This window comes from Nomascus leucogenys, chromosome 15 (assembly GCF_006542625.1).
Source record: "Nomascus leucogenys isolate Asia chromosome 15, Asia_NLE_v1, whole genome shotgun sequence".
NCBI classification, from domain to species: domain Eukaryota; kingdom Metazoa; phylum Chordata; class Mammalia; order Primates; family Hylobatidae; genus Nomascus; species Nomascus leucogenys.
This window is the reverse complement of record NC_044395.1, coordinates 83,511,491-83,524,570: the sequence shown is the minus strand read 5'-3', so window position 1 is coordinate 83,524,570 and position 13,080 is coordinate 83,511,491. Positions and strand designations below refer to the sequence as shown.

The window sequence follows — 13,080 nt, the reverse complement described above, 5'->3', positions numbered from 1 at the left end:
CTGTGGTGAAAAGGGAATGCTAATACACTACTGGTGGGAATGTAACTCATTCAGTTCAGCCACCGTGGAAAGCAGTTTGGAGACTTCTCAGAGAACTTAGAACTGGTATTGGACCTGACAATCCTATTACAGAGTATATATCCAAAAGAAAATAAATCATTCTACCAAAAAAGGCATGCATTCATGTATGTTCATTGCAGCACTATTCACAATAGCAAAGACATGGAATCAACCTAGGTGTCCATCAATGGTAAACTGGATAAAGAAAATGTGATACATATATGCCATGGAATATTACATAGCCATAAAAACAACATAATCATGTCCTTTGCCGCAATATGGATGCAGCTGAAGACCATTATTCTAAATGAATTTATGCAGAAACCAAACCAAATACCACATGTTCTCACTTATAAGTGAGAACTAAGCATTAGATGCTCATGGATGTAAAGACGGCAACAATAGACACTGGGGACTATTCTAGAGTGCGGAGAGAGGGAAGAGGGCAATGTTTGAGAAACTAACTATTGGGTACTATAGTCACCTGGGTGATGAGATCAGTTGCACCCCAAAGCTCAGCATTATGCAATGTATCCATGTAACCTTCATGCGTACCCACTGAATGTAAAATAAAAGTTGAAATTGTCTTTTAAAATTGCAATTTCTGAGAAAAGAAAGTAGGAAAATTTATACTACCTGATATCAAAATGTATTATAAAGCCACAAGAGTCAAGATAGTGTGGTATTGGCCTAAGAATAGCTGCTAGATCAGTGAAACAGAATAGAAGGTTTAGAAATAAACTTACATTTTTTACAGGGCACTTCAATGGAGAATTGGGGAAATAACATTTTCAACAAATGGTGCTGGGAAAACTGAATCCATATGCCAATAAAATAAACTCAAGTCTTTACTTCACACCATACACAAAAATTAAAATGTATCATAGAGCTGAATGCAGTAACTAAAACCATGGAACTTCTAGATGAAAACATGGGAAACAATCCTTAATGACTTTGAGTTAGGCAAAGATTTCTTGGATATGACACCAAAAGCATTAATTTAAAAAATAAATTGAACTTCATAAAAATTTTAATTTCAAAAGCACTATTAAATTTCAAAGGCAGCTGGGTGCAGTGGCTCACGCCTGCAATCCCAGCACTTTGGGAGGCCAAGGCGGGTGGATCACTGGAATTCATGAGTTTGAGACCAGCCTGGCCAACATTGTGAAACCCTGTCTCTACTAAAAATACAAAAATTAGCCAGGCATGGTGGTGTGCGCCTGTAGTCCCAGCTGCTCAGGAGGCTGAGGCACGAGAATTGTTTGAACCTAGGAGGTGGAGGTTGCAGTGAGCCGAGATTCGTGGTACTGCACTCCAGCCTGGATGATATTCTCTCTCAAAAGAAGAGAGGGAAGAGACAGGAGAGAAAAGTGGGGGCGGGGAGATGGGGGAGGGGAGGCGGGCAGGGAGGAGGAGGGGAGAGAGACAGGAGAACAGAAGAAAAGAAGAGAGAAAGGGCAAACTGTAGACTGCAAATAAGTAGCTTATATCCAGAATTCATAGAACTCTTACATCTCAATAAAATAATCCAATTAAAAATGAGCAAAAGATTTGAATAGTATTTCACCAAAGAAACTGTAAAACAAGCATTACCACGTAGGTGTTCAGCTTCATTAGTCATTAGGAAAAAGGAAATTAAAGTAAAAACATGCCCCCCTTCTTTTCCTCCAATGGCTATGATTCTTAAAAGTGGAAATACCAATTGTTGGCAAGAATATGGAGAAACAAACTATCGTACATTGCTGGCATAAAGAGGAATTAGTACACCCATTTTGGAAAACAGTTGTGTATTTCTCAAAGTGGTAAAAATAAATTTGCCACAGGGCCCCCAAAATAATATGAATTACTTTTATAGCAGATAAACACATGATATAGCAATGTGAACAGCAGTTATCAGTCAGGCCATTAGTCTTCAATACTTCAAGGCTCCTTCCAACTCTCAGCTACTAAGATCCTTTTATGCACAAAGATTTTGACACTAGAGATCATAGAAATAACATTTAATTGTGCATCTAAAGGCACGAGTTTTAGACGCATGTTTAACTTTGGGGAAATTTAGGTAGAAAATTTCCTCAACTTTAAAATCAGAGGACTTGAGATAATTTTTAATCTTTCCACTTTTGAGTTTCTATGAATTGGGATTGAGATTTGACCCGTTTTACCCCAATCTGATTAAGATTCATGAAATAGAATTTTAAGAAAAGAAAAGCATTGGAATTAGAGCCATTACCTATTTTACCTTAGGCAAATTATTTAAACTTTCTGATGCCTTATGGCCCTTAAAATGCAAAATGAGAGGATTATAAGATTTCATAACTTCATGGTTAATCTGAAGATATTTTACACGTTAGAGATGTAGTTGGTTGGTTTCCTTCTTCATATGTCTAGAAAAACTCATTTCATGCTCTGTTCTGAGAGATAGTCAATGGTTTTCAGAAACCCTAAGGACAAAGATAGCCCCAACATGACCCAGAGAGAGGAATCTGAGAAAAAACTTAATTAATCACAAACCAGTTAAATTTAGTTTACTCACCCAGTGGTCTTAAATGTTCCTTTGGTAACATCTTTGAGGAAGTCAACTCTAGTCGATATCGCCTTTTCAGTGACAAAGTGTCAAGTACCTTATAAGGTGGGCATTGTGTCTTGGATCATTTTTGTAACAAAGTTCCTCTTTCCTTTGAGCTACATTTGGTGATCCAGAGTTTTCTACTCATTCTCCCTGCTTCTATTCTTTTTGCTAGTACAAAACAATCTGTAGACAAGACAGCTAACAGTTCCTCCAAGTAATTTCTTAATAAAAAAATGAACACGTCCCAGCGTTCCTGAAATCATTCCTTATATGTCTGTGATTCAAGCACTTTTACCACGTATCCTGTAGGTACTATTCTGTCCCCACCCACATCAGGAGACACTGAATATGATAGCACTGAGTCACCTAATTTCAGAATCAGTCTAGTCTGTTCAATGTGTTGATATTATTTCTCACTGTGGCCTTTTTACTATTTACTTGAACTTCTGGTTTGAGATGTTTCCACTCTATTTGCAACCAGATTTCTAGACTGTTTAGACTTTTTAATCCTTTATTCATTGGCTATTGGATCCATCTCTCCATTGTCCTTCTTTGGATCTTACAACTAGCTGAGAATAAGGTGACATTAACCTACTTTGGTCTATGTCCTGGCCAGTCTTCAATAAGGAGTCGAGGAGTAAGAGGCTGAATATAGTCTCAGTTTTTTTCACATCCCTGGTTGGTGCTGATTGACTAGCAGCTAGACTCCAGTGCCAGTTGTGACCATGTTTTCAGTGACACTTAAAAGACCATCTTAGATGTGGTATGGGTGTCCTTCCCTCCCCGCCAAATATGTTCATGTCCTAATCCCTGGAAGCTGTGAATATGTTGTTACATGGCAAAGTGGACTCTTTAGATGTGCTCAAGTTAGTGACCTTAAATACATTATCCGGGTAGAGCCAAGCTAATCATGTGATTGTTAAAAGCAGAAAACCTTTCCAACCTATGAAAGAAAGAGATGTGAAGAAAGAAGATGGGTCATAGAGATGCTATATTGCTGATTCTGAAGATGGAGGAAGGAAATCATGGAGCTTAGGAATGCAGGTGGCCTCTAGAAGATGGAAAAGGAAAGGAAATGCATGCTCTCCTAGACTCTTCAGAAAGGAAAACAGCCTTGGTGACACTCTGATTTTAGCCTATTGAAACCATGTTGAATGACTGCAGAAATGAGATAATAAACATGCTTATTCAGCTACCAAGTTTGTGGTAATTTAATGCAGCAATAGATAACTACTAATGCAAAAGATAAAGAGGTTAATATTACTTTTGTTAAGCTACACTTATTCTTTAATGAAGCTGACTATTATTTTTAATTTTTGTTTTAGAGACAGGCAGTGGAATTATATTATTAAGGATATAAATATGCTTATGGAACAAATTTAGGCACAGGAGAAAATGTTGATGGAAATATTGTCATTAACTATACAAAGAAATTGTGTCGCTATTAGGTAATTTAAAGATCTTAATCTTTATCACTCAACATTATATTTTAAAATATATTAGAATTATTCACTGCACCAAGGTGACTATCTCCTACAACACCTCACAGTTTTTTTTTTAAATCGATTTATTTTTTTAGGTTTCACTGACTTTCTCTCCCCCAAATGATTATCATCACTTCCAGCACTACAAAACTATGCCATGCATGTTGTTTAAGAACTTCTCAACACATTATGTATATTTTGACTAAATTTGTCACGTGACAAACATTCTTCCTTCCTGACTTTTTGGAGCAAGAAAGGTGGATTCTTTTGATGTTGAAAAATGAATACATGAGAAATTAATTTTCTATCCTTTTTATACTGAGAGCAGCACTTACGTTAATACCAATAATAAAACCTGAACTCTCTGCTAAGGAAAACTAACACCACCATCACTCATCTCCCAAAGTGAAGAAGTGCCAGGGAGCCCTAATTTGATTCTTCTTATAACTCTTGGAGAAAGTTGCCATTTGAAAATTAACTTGATTTCAGAATGAGGCATTGATTTAGAGACAGATAACATTTTTAAACTTTATCCTTTTAATTCTTGAATGAGTAAGGACAATATTTTGCTGTTTATTGGTATAAAACAGCCCTGTCCCAGGTATACAAGGGTATACGTAAGTCTGTAACATCATTAGCTACAGTGAATTTACTTTACTAGAAAGCATAGCAAAATAGGATTAACTAAAGATATGTTTTTAATAAGAAAATGCTTTGAAATAACATGAAATCAATGAATATTTGACTGTACAATTTACTCGTCAAAATATCAACGTATGTCAGCTCATGTATGAATTACACTAGATCATTCTAAACACAGCCATGTGCTCAGGAATGTGTGAAATAACTCATAAGCTATTCTCTAAGGGGGTGTACTGAAAACTTCTAAAAGTACCCCAGATATTTGGTCGTAGATAAGAGATATACTTTAAGGCAGCCTTTCAAGTGAATGTAAACTTTTCTGAAGTGGCCTTCCCGGTAACATATTACTATTGTGAATACTCTGTACTTATTTGTAGTGCTGTTGGGTATTTTTTGTAGCACATTATCACACTAATCATCATTTTGTAAAAAAAAAAAAAAAAAAAAAGCATAAAAATCTTGCAATTATAAAAATGTCTGGGGTGCTTTACTCATGGATGTTAAGCAGGCACTTTCTGTTGACTTATCTGCAAATCCTAAATGTTTTCTCCTTATTTATCTTTAGTTAGAATTCTGTTTCTAATATTGTGTTCTAAATACTGTGTTTGCATACTGAGAAATAATAATTTGCCTAAAATTTGGCTAATTTAAATTTGAATTTAGAATTCCTTTTAATAGGTCATATTCTACAGAAGCATTAAAAATAAATAGTGCTACTCTTTGAACATTTTTCAATATGATGACATTTTTCTGTCTGTTAAATCTTTCTCCAAAACAGTTTTCAGAATATGTGAACTAAACTGACTATACTGGAGAAGTGGATACAGGCCATTATGAGGGTCCCCTTGTGACCAATTTGTTTCACTTAATTTCCTTCTTAGCCTTATAATTGGCAGAGACCACCAAGTAGTTATCTGGATTCATGTCCTTTAGAGTTGGAGATTTGCTTTGGATAGGGGATGTTTTGCCATCCACACGGGAGATCTGCAGCATTCGGCAGGGGTCGTGTTTCAACAAATACCCTGCAAAAGTTTCCCAGCCTCCTCCCACACGGACCATGACATGTTTGTTGTGCAGCATCTGAAATGAAAAAATATCAAAAGTGTTAAATTCCGAGAATTCTTACAGTATCTTGAATCAACCCCTGGCTCTAGTGAAATTAGTGTTTTGGTTTGTATTTCATGACCCATTGTTTTTCTACTTGGTGCAAAATGTCTGAGTTAGCATATAGTCTATGAAAAAAGTCCTGTTTTTTCTGTGGAAGTGATAAGGATAAACATCTCCAGAACCCAGCTTTGCTGTGCTATGGGAACCAACACCTATGTATAATTCTTTGGTTTAATGTGTCTGGAGGCTTCTCTGACATCTGATGTTCTATTACAGTTCTTATTACTGCCTCTGATTCCTGCCTACTGACTCAGCTTAGTGCTCCATTTTTCCCAGTGGGTTATTCCCCTCTGAATCAGGATTTTAAGCACCATGGAAATGCCTGCTATTGAATTATAATGCTAAGAGTCAGACAAATACTCAATATAAAATAACACTGAAAATGCACTAAAAAAATTATTGGAGTTTTCCCCAGTCATTGTCTGAGCCCTTGAAGGCAAGGTGTTTCTGAATAGGCAAACATTCATGTTTTTCTTTATTCTTTTTCTTCCTAATTATCGTAGAATATGTCTTTTAAAACAAACAATTTACTCCTAGACCAAGGAGCCATCTAGAGCTCCAACTTAACAAGGTTATTGATTTAAATGTGAAGAATGCATGATTCTTTGTATCTAGTAAAAATATATTATGGAGGTTTGACATGGAAAACCAAATAATTTGTCATCGGCTTCTTGCAAATATCAGAAAATTTAATATTAAGAGGTAATGGTGCGCAATCATCAAAGACCCTGCTGACTCCCTCTCCTGCCCAAAATGTTATGGATACATATGGGCACTGTAATGTTGGGAAGAGGATGTGATTGTGAGAGAAAGTCTGGGAAGTGACATCATAGAGCCTGTAAAATCTGTTTCAATTCTTCTTACTCGGCGTCAGCTTGAGATCTAGACTTTTTTTTTTGACTCCCAGCCAGTGGGAGATGACTTGTGTTCTTACCACTTTCATGTAGGTTTTGATAAAGGTTTTGGACCTGCTTTCTATATGCCTGTATTTAAAATTTCTGCATGTGTATTTGGGGGTTTCACAGAACTTCATTTATGTGGTTGACACGAAGCAGTTTTCAAAATCAAATATTGTACCAACTAATAAAAATTTAATGAAACAGTAATTAAAACTATTTGACTTATAATAATTAAATGTATTTCTACTGGTTATCCTCATTTAGAGTATTAGAATTTTAGAACAGAAAGTGAAACCAGCACTACTGTCCCATAGAAATGATGTTTGTGGTTTCTTTTGAATAAATATAGAAATTGACCCTCCCAGTCTTAAAATTTGAGAAAATTACAGTTCTCTTATTTGAATTCCCTTCTCAGGAAACCAACCATCAGGCCTCCCAGATAGTATCAAAGAGCTGAAACTTACCAGATCACGGCATCTTGACAATGAGACATCAGATCCCTCATCTGTTGTGACTGCCTAATAGACCATCTGCTTCCTGTTGACCAATTCCTCTTCCTTACCCTTCCCTAATTCCTGTTTTCACGGCTACATTTCTTCCCTGCCATATAAAACCTTAATTTTAGTCTTTTAGGTAGATGGCTTTGAGACTGATCACCTAGCTCCTTGGCTGCAGCACCCGAATAAAGCCTTTTTCCCTGGAAATACTCATTGTTTCAGTGACTGGTGTTCTATGCAGTGAGCAGCAGGACCTAGACAGAACCTCTGACATTTCAGTAACAAAAGGACCTTAGAACACATCTTACAGCTGGAAGTCTTCAAACTTATTTTAGCATCAGAACATACTCATTAAACAAAATCTCAATGAGAACCCCTGAAATATAAAGCAGATAAAAAGAGGATTTAGCTTGTAACTACTTCGCCTTTCCTCGCCCTGCCAGTGGTACTGAAATTGGCTCAAGTGTCAAATAGAACTAATATCTAATTTTAAAAATAAATAAATATGGTCAGGCGTGGTGGCTCATGCCTGTAATCTCAACACTTTGAGAGGCCGAGGTGGGTGGATCACCTGAGGTCAGGAGTTTGAGACCAGCCTGACCAATATGGTGAAACCCCATCTCTACTGAAAAAAAAAAATACAAAAATTAGCTGGGCATGGTGGCAGGTGCCTGTAGTCTCAGCTACTCGGGAGGCTGAGACAGGAAAATTGCTTGAACCTGGGAGGCAGAGGTTGCAGTGAGCCAAGATCATGCCACTGCACTCCAGCCTGGGTGACAGAACGAGACTCCAACTCAAATAATAATAATAATAATAATAATAATAATAACAATAATAATAATATAGAAATTGATCATATCTTAATTTGGTCCTTGTCTTAAACTTGAAACTTAAATTTGTCTTATCTGAGTTTCTTCCTCAGCAAACTGACCTTTAGGCAAGGAACAACAGATGACACCAGACAATTAAATGCCAGACTCCTTGCCCCTCCCTGAAATTCCTGTTTTCCTGCACGTAGCTACATTCCTTCCGCATTATAGAAACACTGAATTTTAACTGATTGGTGAAACGAATTCAAGACCGATTTGTTCTTCTTGGTTGCAGCACCCAAATAAAGCCTCCTTCCCTGGCAATACTCATTGCCTTAGTGATTAGCTTTCTGTGTAGCAAGCAAGAGGATCTAACCCCTGGTGTTTCGGTCACAGTACCATGTTGTTTTACAGATGTAGATACTGAGAACAAGGTCTTAGGACCTAAGCAAATCAAATAAAAGATCTGGTTCTCAGTGTCCGCATCTGTAAAACAAGAACCTGACTGGAGTCAGGTTGGACTGGAGCCAGATTCTTAGCACCTGACTCCAGTCTAGTCCTTTTCTCATGACAGTTTTTACTAAAGAAATAAAATCAACTAGGGCTTTTATAATTTCATCCACATATTCATATTCCCACAAGTTTCTGCATGTGTCTTACTGCCAGCTTCCAAAACTTGAAGTCACTGGGACAAAAACTGCAAAGGCCAGTGTCAGAATAACACTTCGATTCTTTCTACCACTGTTCGAGAGAGCAACTTCGCCTGTTTTGAAGTTCTGGCACCTCCTAGCTCTGCAAATTACATTTAAGACTTGCCTCCAAACATTCTCGGTATCAATGCCCCTGGCAAAATGCCCAGGTCTAATTCAGTGTTTGTGAGCAGGCCATTCCAACCAGAAAGAACCACCAGTCAGAACAGTTTTTAAACAATTCTAGGAAGCAGTAACAGAAATACTTTTCAGCCTGGAGTATGCTGGCCATTTAGGCACACATTCAGTTTGCTAATTTCTTAATGAATCCATAGTACTTTGCAAAGTGGATACAGCATGAAACAGAGTCCCATACCGAATATGAATAATACAGGAATTAAATTTCTGCTCACTTCCTCTTCCACATCCTTTCTACTGCAGATGTTGGTTTCAGTCCAATATTCTTACCACAGTCAATAGGGGAAGATTAGCAGGAAACACTTTTACAATGTATCTAGGTTTACTTTCCTGCCTTTGTAAGAGGAGTCTAATGGACATAATTGTATTTTTGTGAATAACATCCATCTCCAAAGTCTAGCTTCATCATGTGAAAATTCCTTTAATAAGAACTACAGTTGGAGGAGGCATACAGCTTTGTTGATTGATTTTGTGTGATTGTGAGGCAGAGGGATATATTTGCTGTTTTCTCATTTTGAAACCCAAATCTAGGTTTTTTCATGAGATTATCTCATCCTTTTGAAACTTGCCCAAGTGTCCCATAGAACTGATGTTTATGATTTCTTTTGAATAAACATAGACATTGACCCTCCCAGTCTTAAAATTTGAGAAAGTTAAAACTGTCTTATCTGAGTTCTTTTCTCAGAAAATCAATCATCCGTCCTCCCAGACAGTGTCAAGCAACTGAAACTTACCAGATCATCACATCTGGACTATGGGAGCCAGACCTCTCACCCATCATGATTGCCTAAGGGACCACCTGCTTCTTGTAACCAACTTCTCCTCCTTACCCGTCCCTAATTCTTGTTTTCCCACACATAGTTACATTTCTTCTCTGCTATATAAACCCCTAATTTTAGTCAGTTGAGATGGATTTGGGACTGATCTCGCATTCTCGGCTGCAGCACCTGAAAAAGCCTTCTTTCCTGGCAACACTCATTGCCTAGTGATTGACTTTCCATGCAGAGAGCAATAGGACAAAGACCAAACCGCTGGTGTATTGGTAACAATTTCCCTTTGATTGTGGTTCTGTAGGCAATAACTGGAGAGGTGTTTTTCTCCAAAGGCATGAGCTGACCTCCTTCCACTCCCAGGCTTTTAAAGGAAATAACGAACAGACAACTTATACCTACATTTTAAAAACGTGTTCTACAAAATTAGAGAATTGTTTTCCTATTAGAAACAGATGCAACTTCCGGTAAAACATTTTACATTAGACACTGCTTTATATGGACACCTTAAGAATGGGACATTACTAATAGAAAATCAGATATCAGAGGTTTCTTTCTCTTGGAAGATTTCTATTAGGTGTCAGCCTTAGTAGTTTGTTTGGATTTTCCAATTATTGCAAAAACAGTTTATATTTTTCCTGATCTTCTCTATGGACCTAGTCAGTGCTCTGCAGCTTGAGTCCTTATAAATTTATCAGAACTGTAAAATGCTTCTCTCTTGCTTTGAAGGGGTCATTTTTTCTTTTTTCTGAGCTTTTCTGTTTCTAAGCTACACTGAAAAAAATGAAAACATATATAAATACACTATTGCCTTTCACTGAATGCTTCCTTGATGCTGTATTTGACAAGGGTGTAGGCATCCATGAGTCATGCACTTACCCATAATACTTAAAACAGAAAAGACTTTCTATATCTTCAAAGAAGAATATTGATTTCATATTGAAGAGGAGTAATTGTGGAATCCATTACCTTTCCTCATGCCTCATTTTGGCTACTCTTGGGAGATGGAAGAGTTTTAGGTTAATATTATGAGGTTTCCACAGCAAACCTTACAACCTCTCTCCATGAAATAGGTGGCCCTGTCTGGGGATACAGTCTAGTAAACAGATTTTCAATTCTGAGTTATTCTTGCTGACGTCTCAGTTAGACCTTGCTAATCAGTAACCTATAATTTGCTAAGAAGGCCAGTGGCTAAGCTGTTTGAAGGTTTCAAGCTTGGGATTAAGATATTAGGGTCATACAAAAGATAACAAGTGTTGGCAAGAATGTGGAGAAAAGGGAACCTTTACACACTGTTGGTGGAAATGTAAGTTAGTACAGCCATTATGGAAAACAGCATAAAGATTCCTCGAAGTATTAAAAACAAAGGTACCATGTGATCCAGCAATTCCACCACTAAGTATATATACAAACGAAATGAAATCAGTATATCAAAGAGATATCTGCACTCCCAGGTTTACTGCAGCAGTATTCACAATAGCCAAGATATGGCATCAACCTACATGTCCGTTAATGGATGAATGGGCAGAGAAAATGTGGTATATACACATAATGGAATACTACTCAGCCATAATACAGAAGAAAATCCTGTCGTTTGCAACAACAAGAATGAACCCAGAGGACATTGTGTTACATGAAATAAGCCAGGCACAGAAAGACAAAAATACCATGTGATTTTGTCGGAGGCATGTGAACGAGAGCAACTCCATCTCGAATAGGGGCTTGGTAGAATGAGGCTGAGACCTACTGGGCTGCATTCCCAGATGGTTAAGGCTTTCTAAGTCATAGAATGAGATATTTCACAGGATAAGTCATAGGATCAGATACAGGATAAGGTCAGCACAAGACACAGCTCATAAAAACCTTGCTGACACAACAGGTTGCAGTAAAGAAGCCAGCCAAAACCCACCAAAACCAAGCTGGCGACGAGAGTGACCTCTGGTCATCCTCACTGGACACTCCCACCAGTGCCATGACAGTGTACAGATGCCATGGCAACATCAGGAAGTTACCCTATATGGTCCAAAAGGGGGAGGCATGAATAGTCTACCCCTTGTTCAGCATTTCATCAAGAAATAATCAGAAAACGGGCAACCAACAACACTCAGGGATGTTCTGTTTATGGAGTAGCCATTCTTTTATTTCTTTACTTTCTTAACATACTTGCTTTCACTTTACTCTGTGGACTTATCCAAGAATCCACTCTTGGTGTCTGGATCCAGACCCCTTTTCTGTAACAATTTCACTCATATGCGGAATCTAAAGACCTTGATCTCATAGAAGTCGAGAAAAGAATGGTGGTTACTAGAAGCAGAAGTGGTTGGCAGGTGAGGGTCATAGGAAGGTGTTAGTGAAAGGATATATAATTACAGTAAGATAGGAGGAATAAGTTCAAGAGATTTGTTGCACTGCATGGTGACTATAGTTAAGAATGATATATTGTATTCTTCCTTAATTAAAAAAATGCAAAAAGAGTGGATGTTAAGAGTTCTTGCCACAAAAATGATAACTATGTAGGTAATATATTTGTTAATCAGCTCTATTTAGTGATTCCAAAATGTATATGTACTTTAAAACTTTATGTTGTATATGATGAATACATATAATTTTATCTGTCAATTTAAACAAATACATACATAAATAGAAGAGGACCCATATATAAATTCTTTTTTAAAAAAGATATTACTGCCATAGAGATTTATAGCTCTGATTATAGAGATTAAAATTCCATGCTCTTCTGGTATGTGACCGATCTAAAAAAAAATTGAACACTCACCTCCATCTCCATAAACCAAACTCCCACTGTTTAACCTAAAAGCAAATTAGCCTGCTATTATTATTCAAACTCTTCCCTCCCTTTCCCTAGAATGCTTGCATTACAATGAACTTTTCCAGCACAGATGCTGAGCTGGTTTAGAAGGAAGATTATGTACTTCATCCAAGAACTCTTCCATCTCACAGATTAGTGACACTAGGCCAATTGCAATTAATTGATCCTTTTAGTTTTGATCAGCTCCATTTCCCATTTTTATCTATTATTCTCAAACACACTACTTGTCCCCACCCTCCATCAGCCTACCAATGACTTCACCTTTATCAAGCATGCATCCTCTCTTGACACCTCTACTGGCCAGTATACCTGAATCTGTATTTATCATTTACTTTACCTTTCTTATCTCGGAAGTTCTCCTGTCCAAGTTCAATTCCTCCTACTATGTTCTAACTCTCATTAATTTCCACTCTTATTCTCATACTTTCTCCTTACATCTGACCTTCTTGATAGTTACATTCACACT

General features: G+C 37.3%; 1 protein-coding gene across 2 annotated transcripts in view; it reads right to left on the bottom strand.

Moving 5' to 3' along the window:
• Positions 1 to 4,627: 4,627 nt before the first annotated feature.
• Positions 4,628 to 13,080, bottom strand: part of GAS2 (growth arrest specific 2) — a 134,833-nt gene continuing 126,380 nt past the window's right edge. The window contains exon 8 of one of the 2 annotated variants that reach the window (XM_003254329.4): positions 4,628 to 5,835. In XM_003254329.4, coding sequence (XP_003254377.1) covers positions 5,617 to 5,835 — 219 coding nt within the window. In that variant the 3' untranslated portion in view covers positions 4,628 to 5,616. The remainder of the gene's footprint in view (positions 5,836 to 13,080) is intronic. The other variant, XR_004033648.1, reaches the window with a different exon arrangement.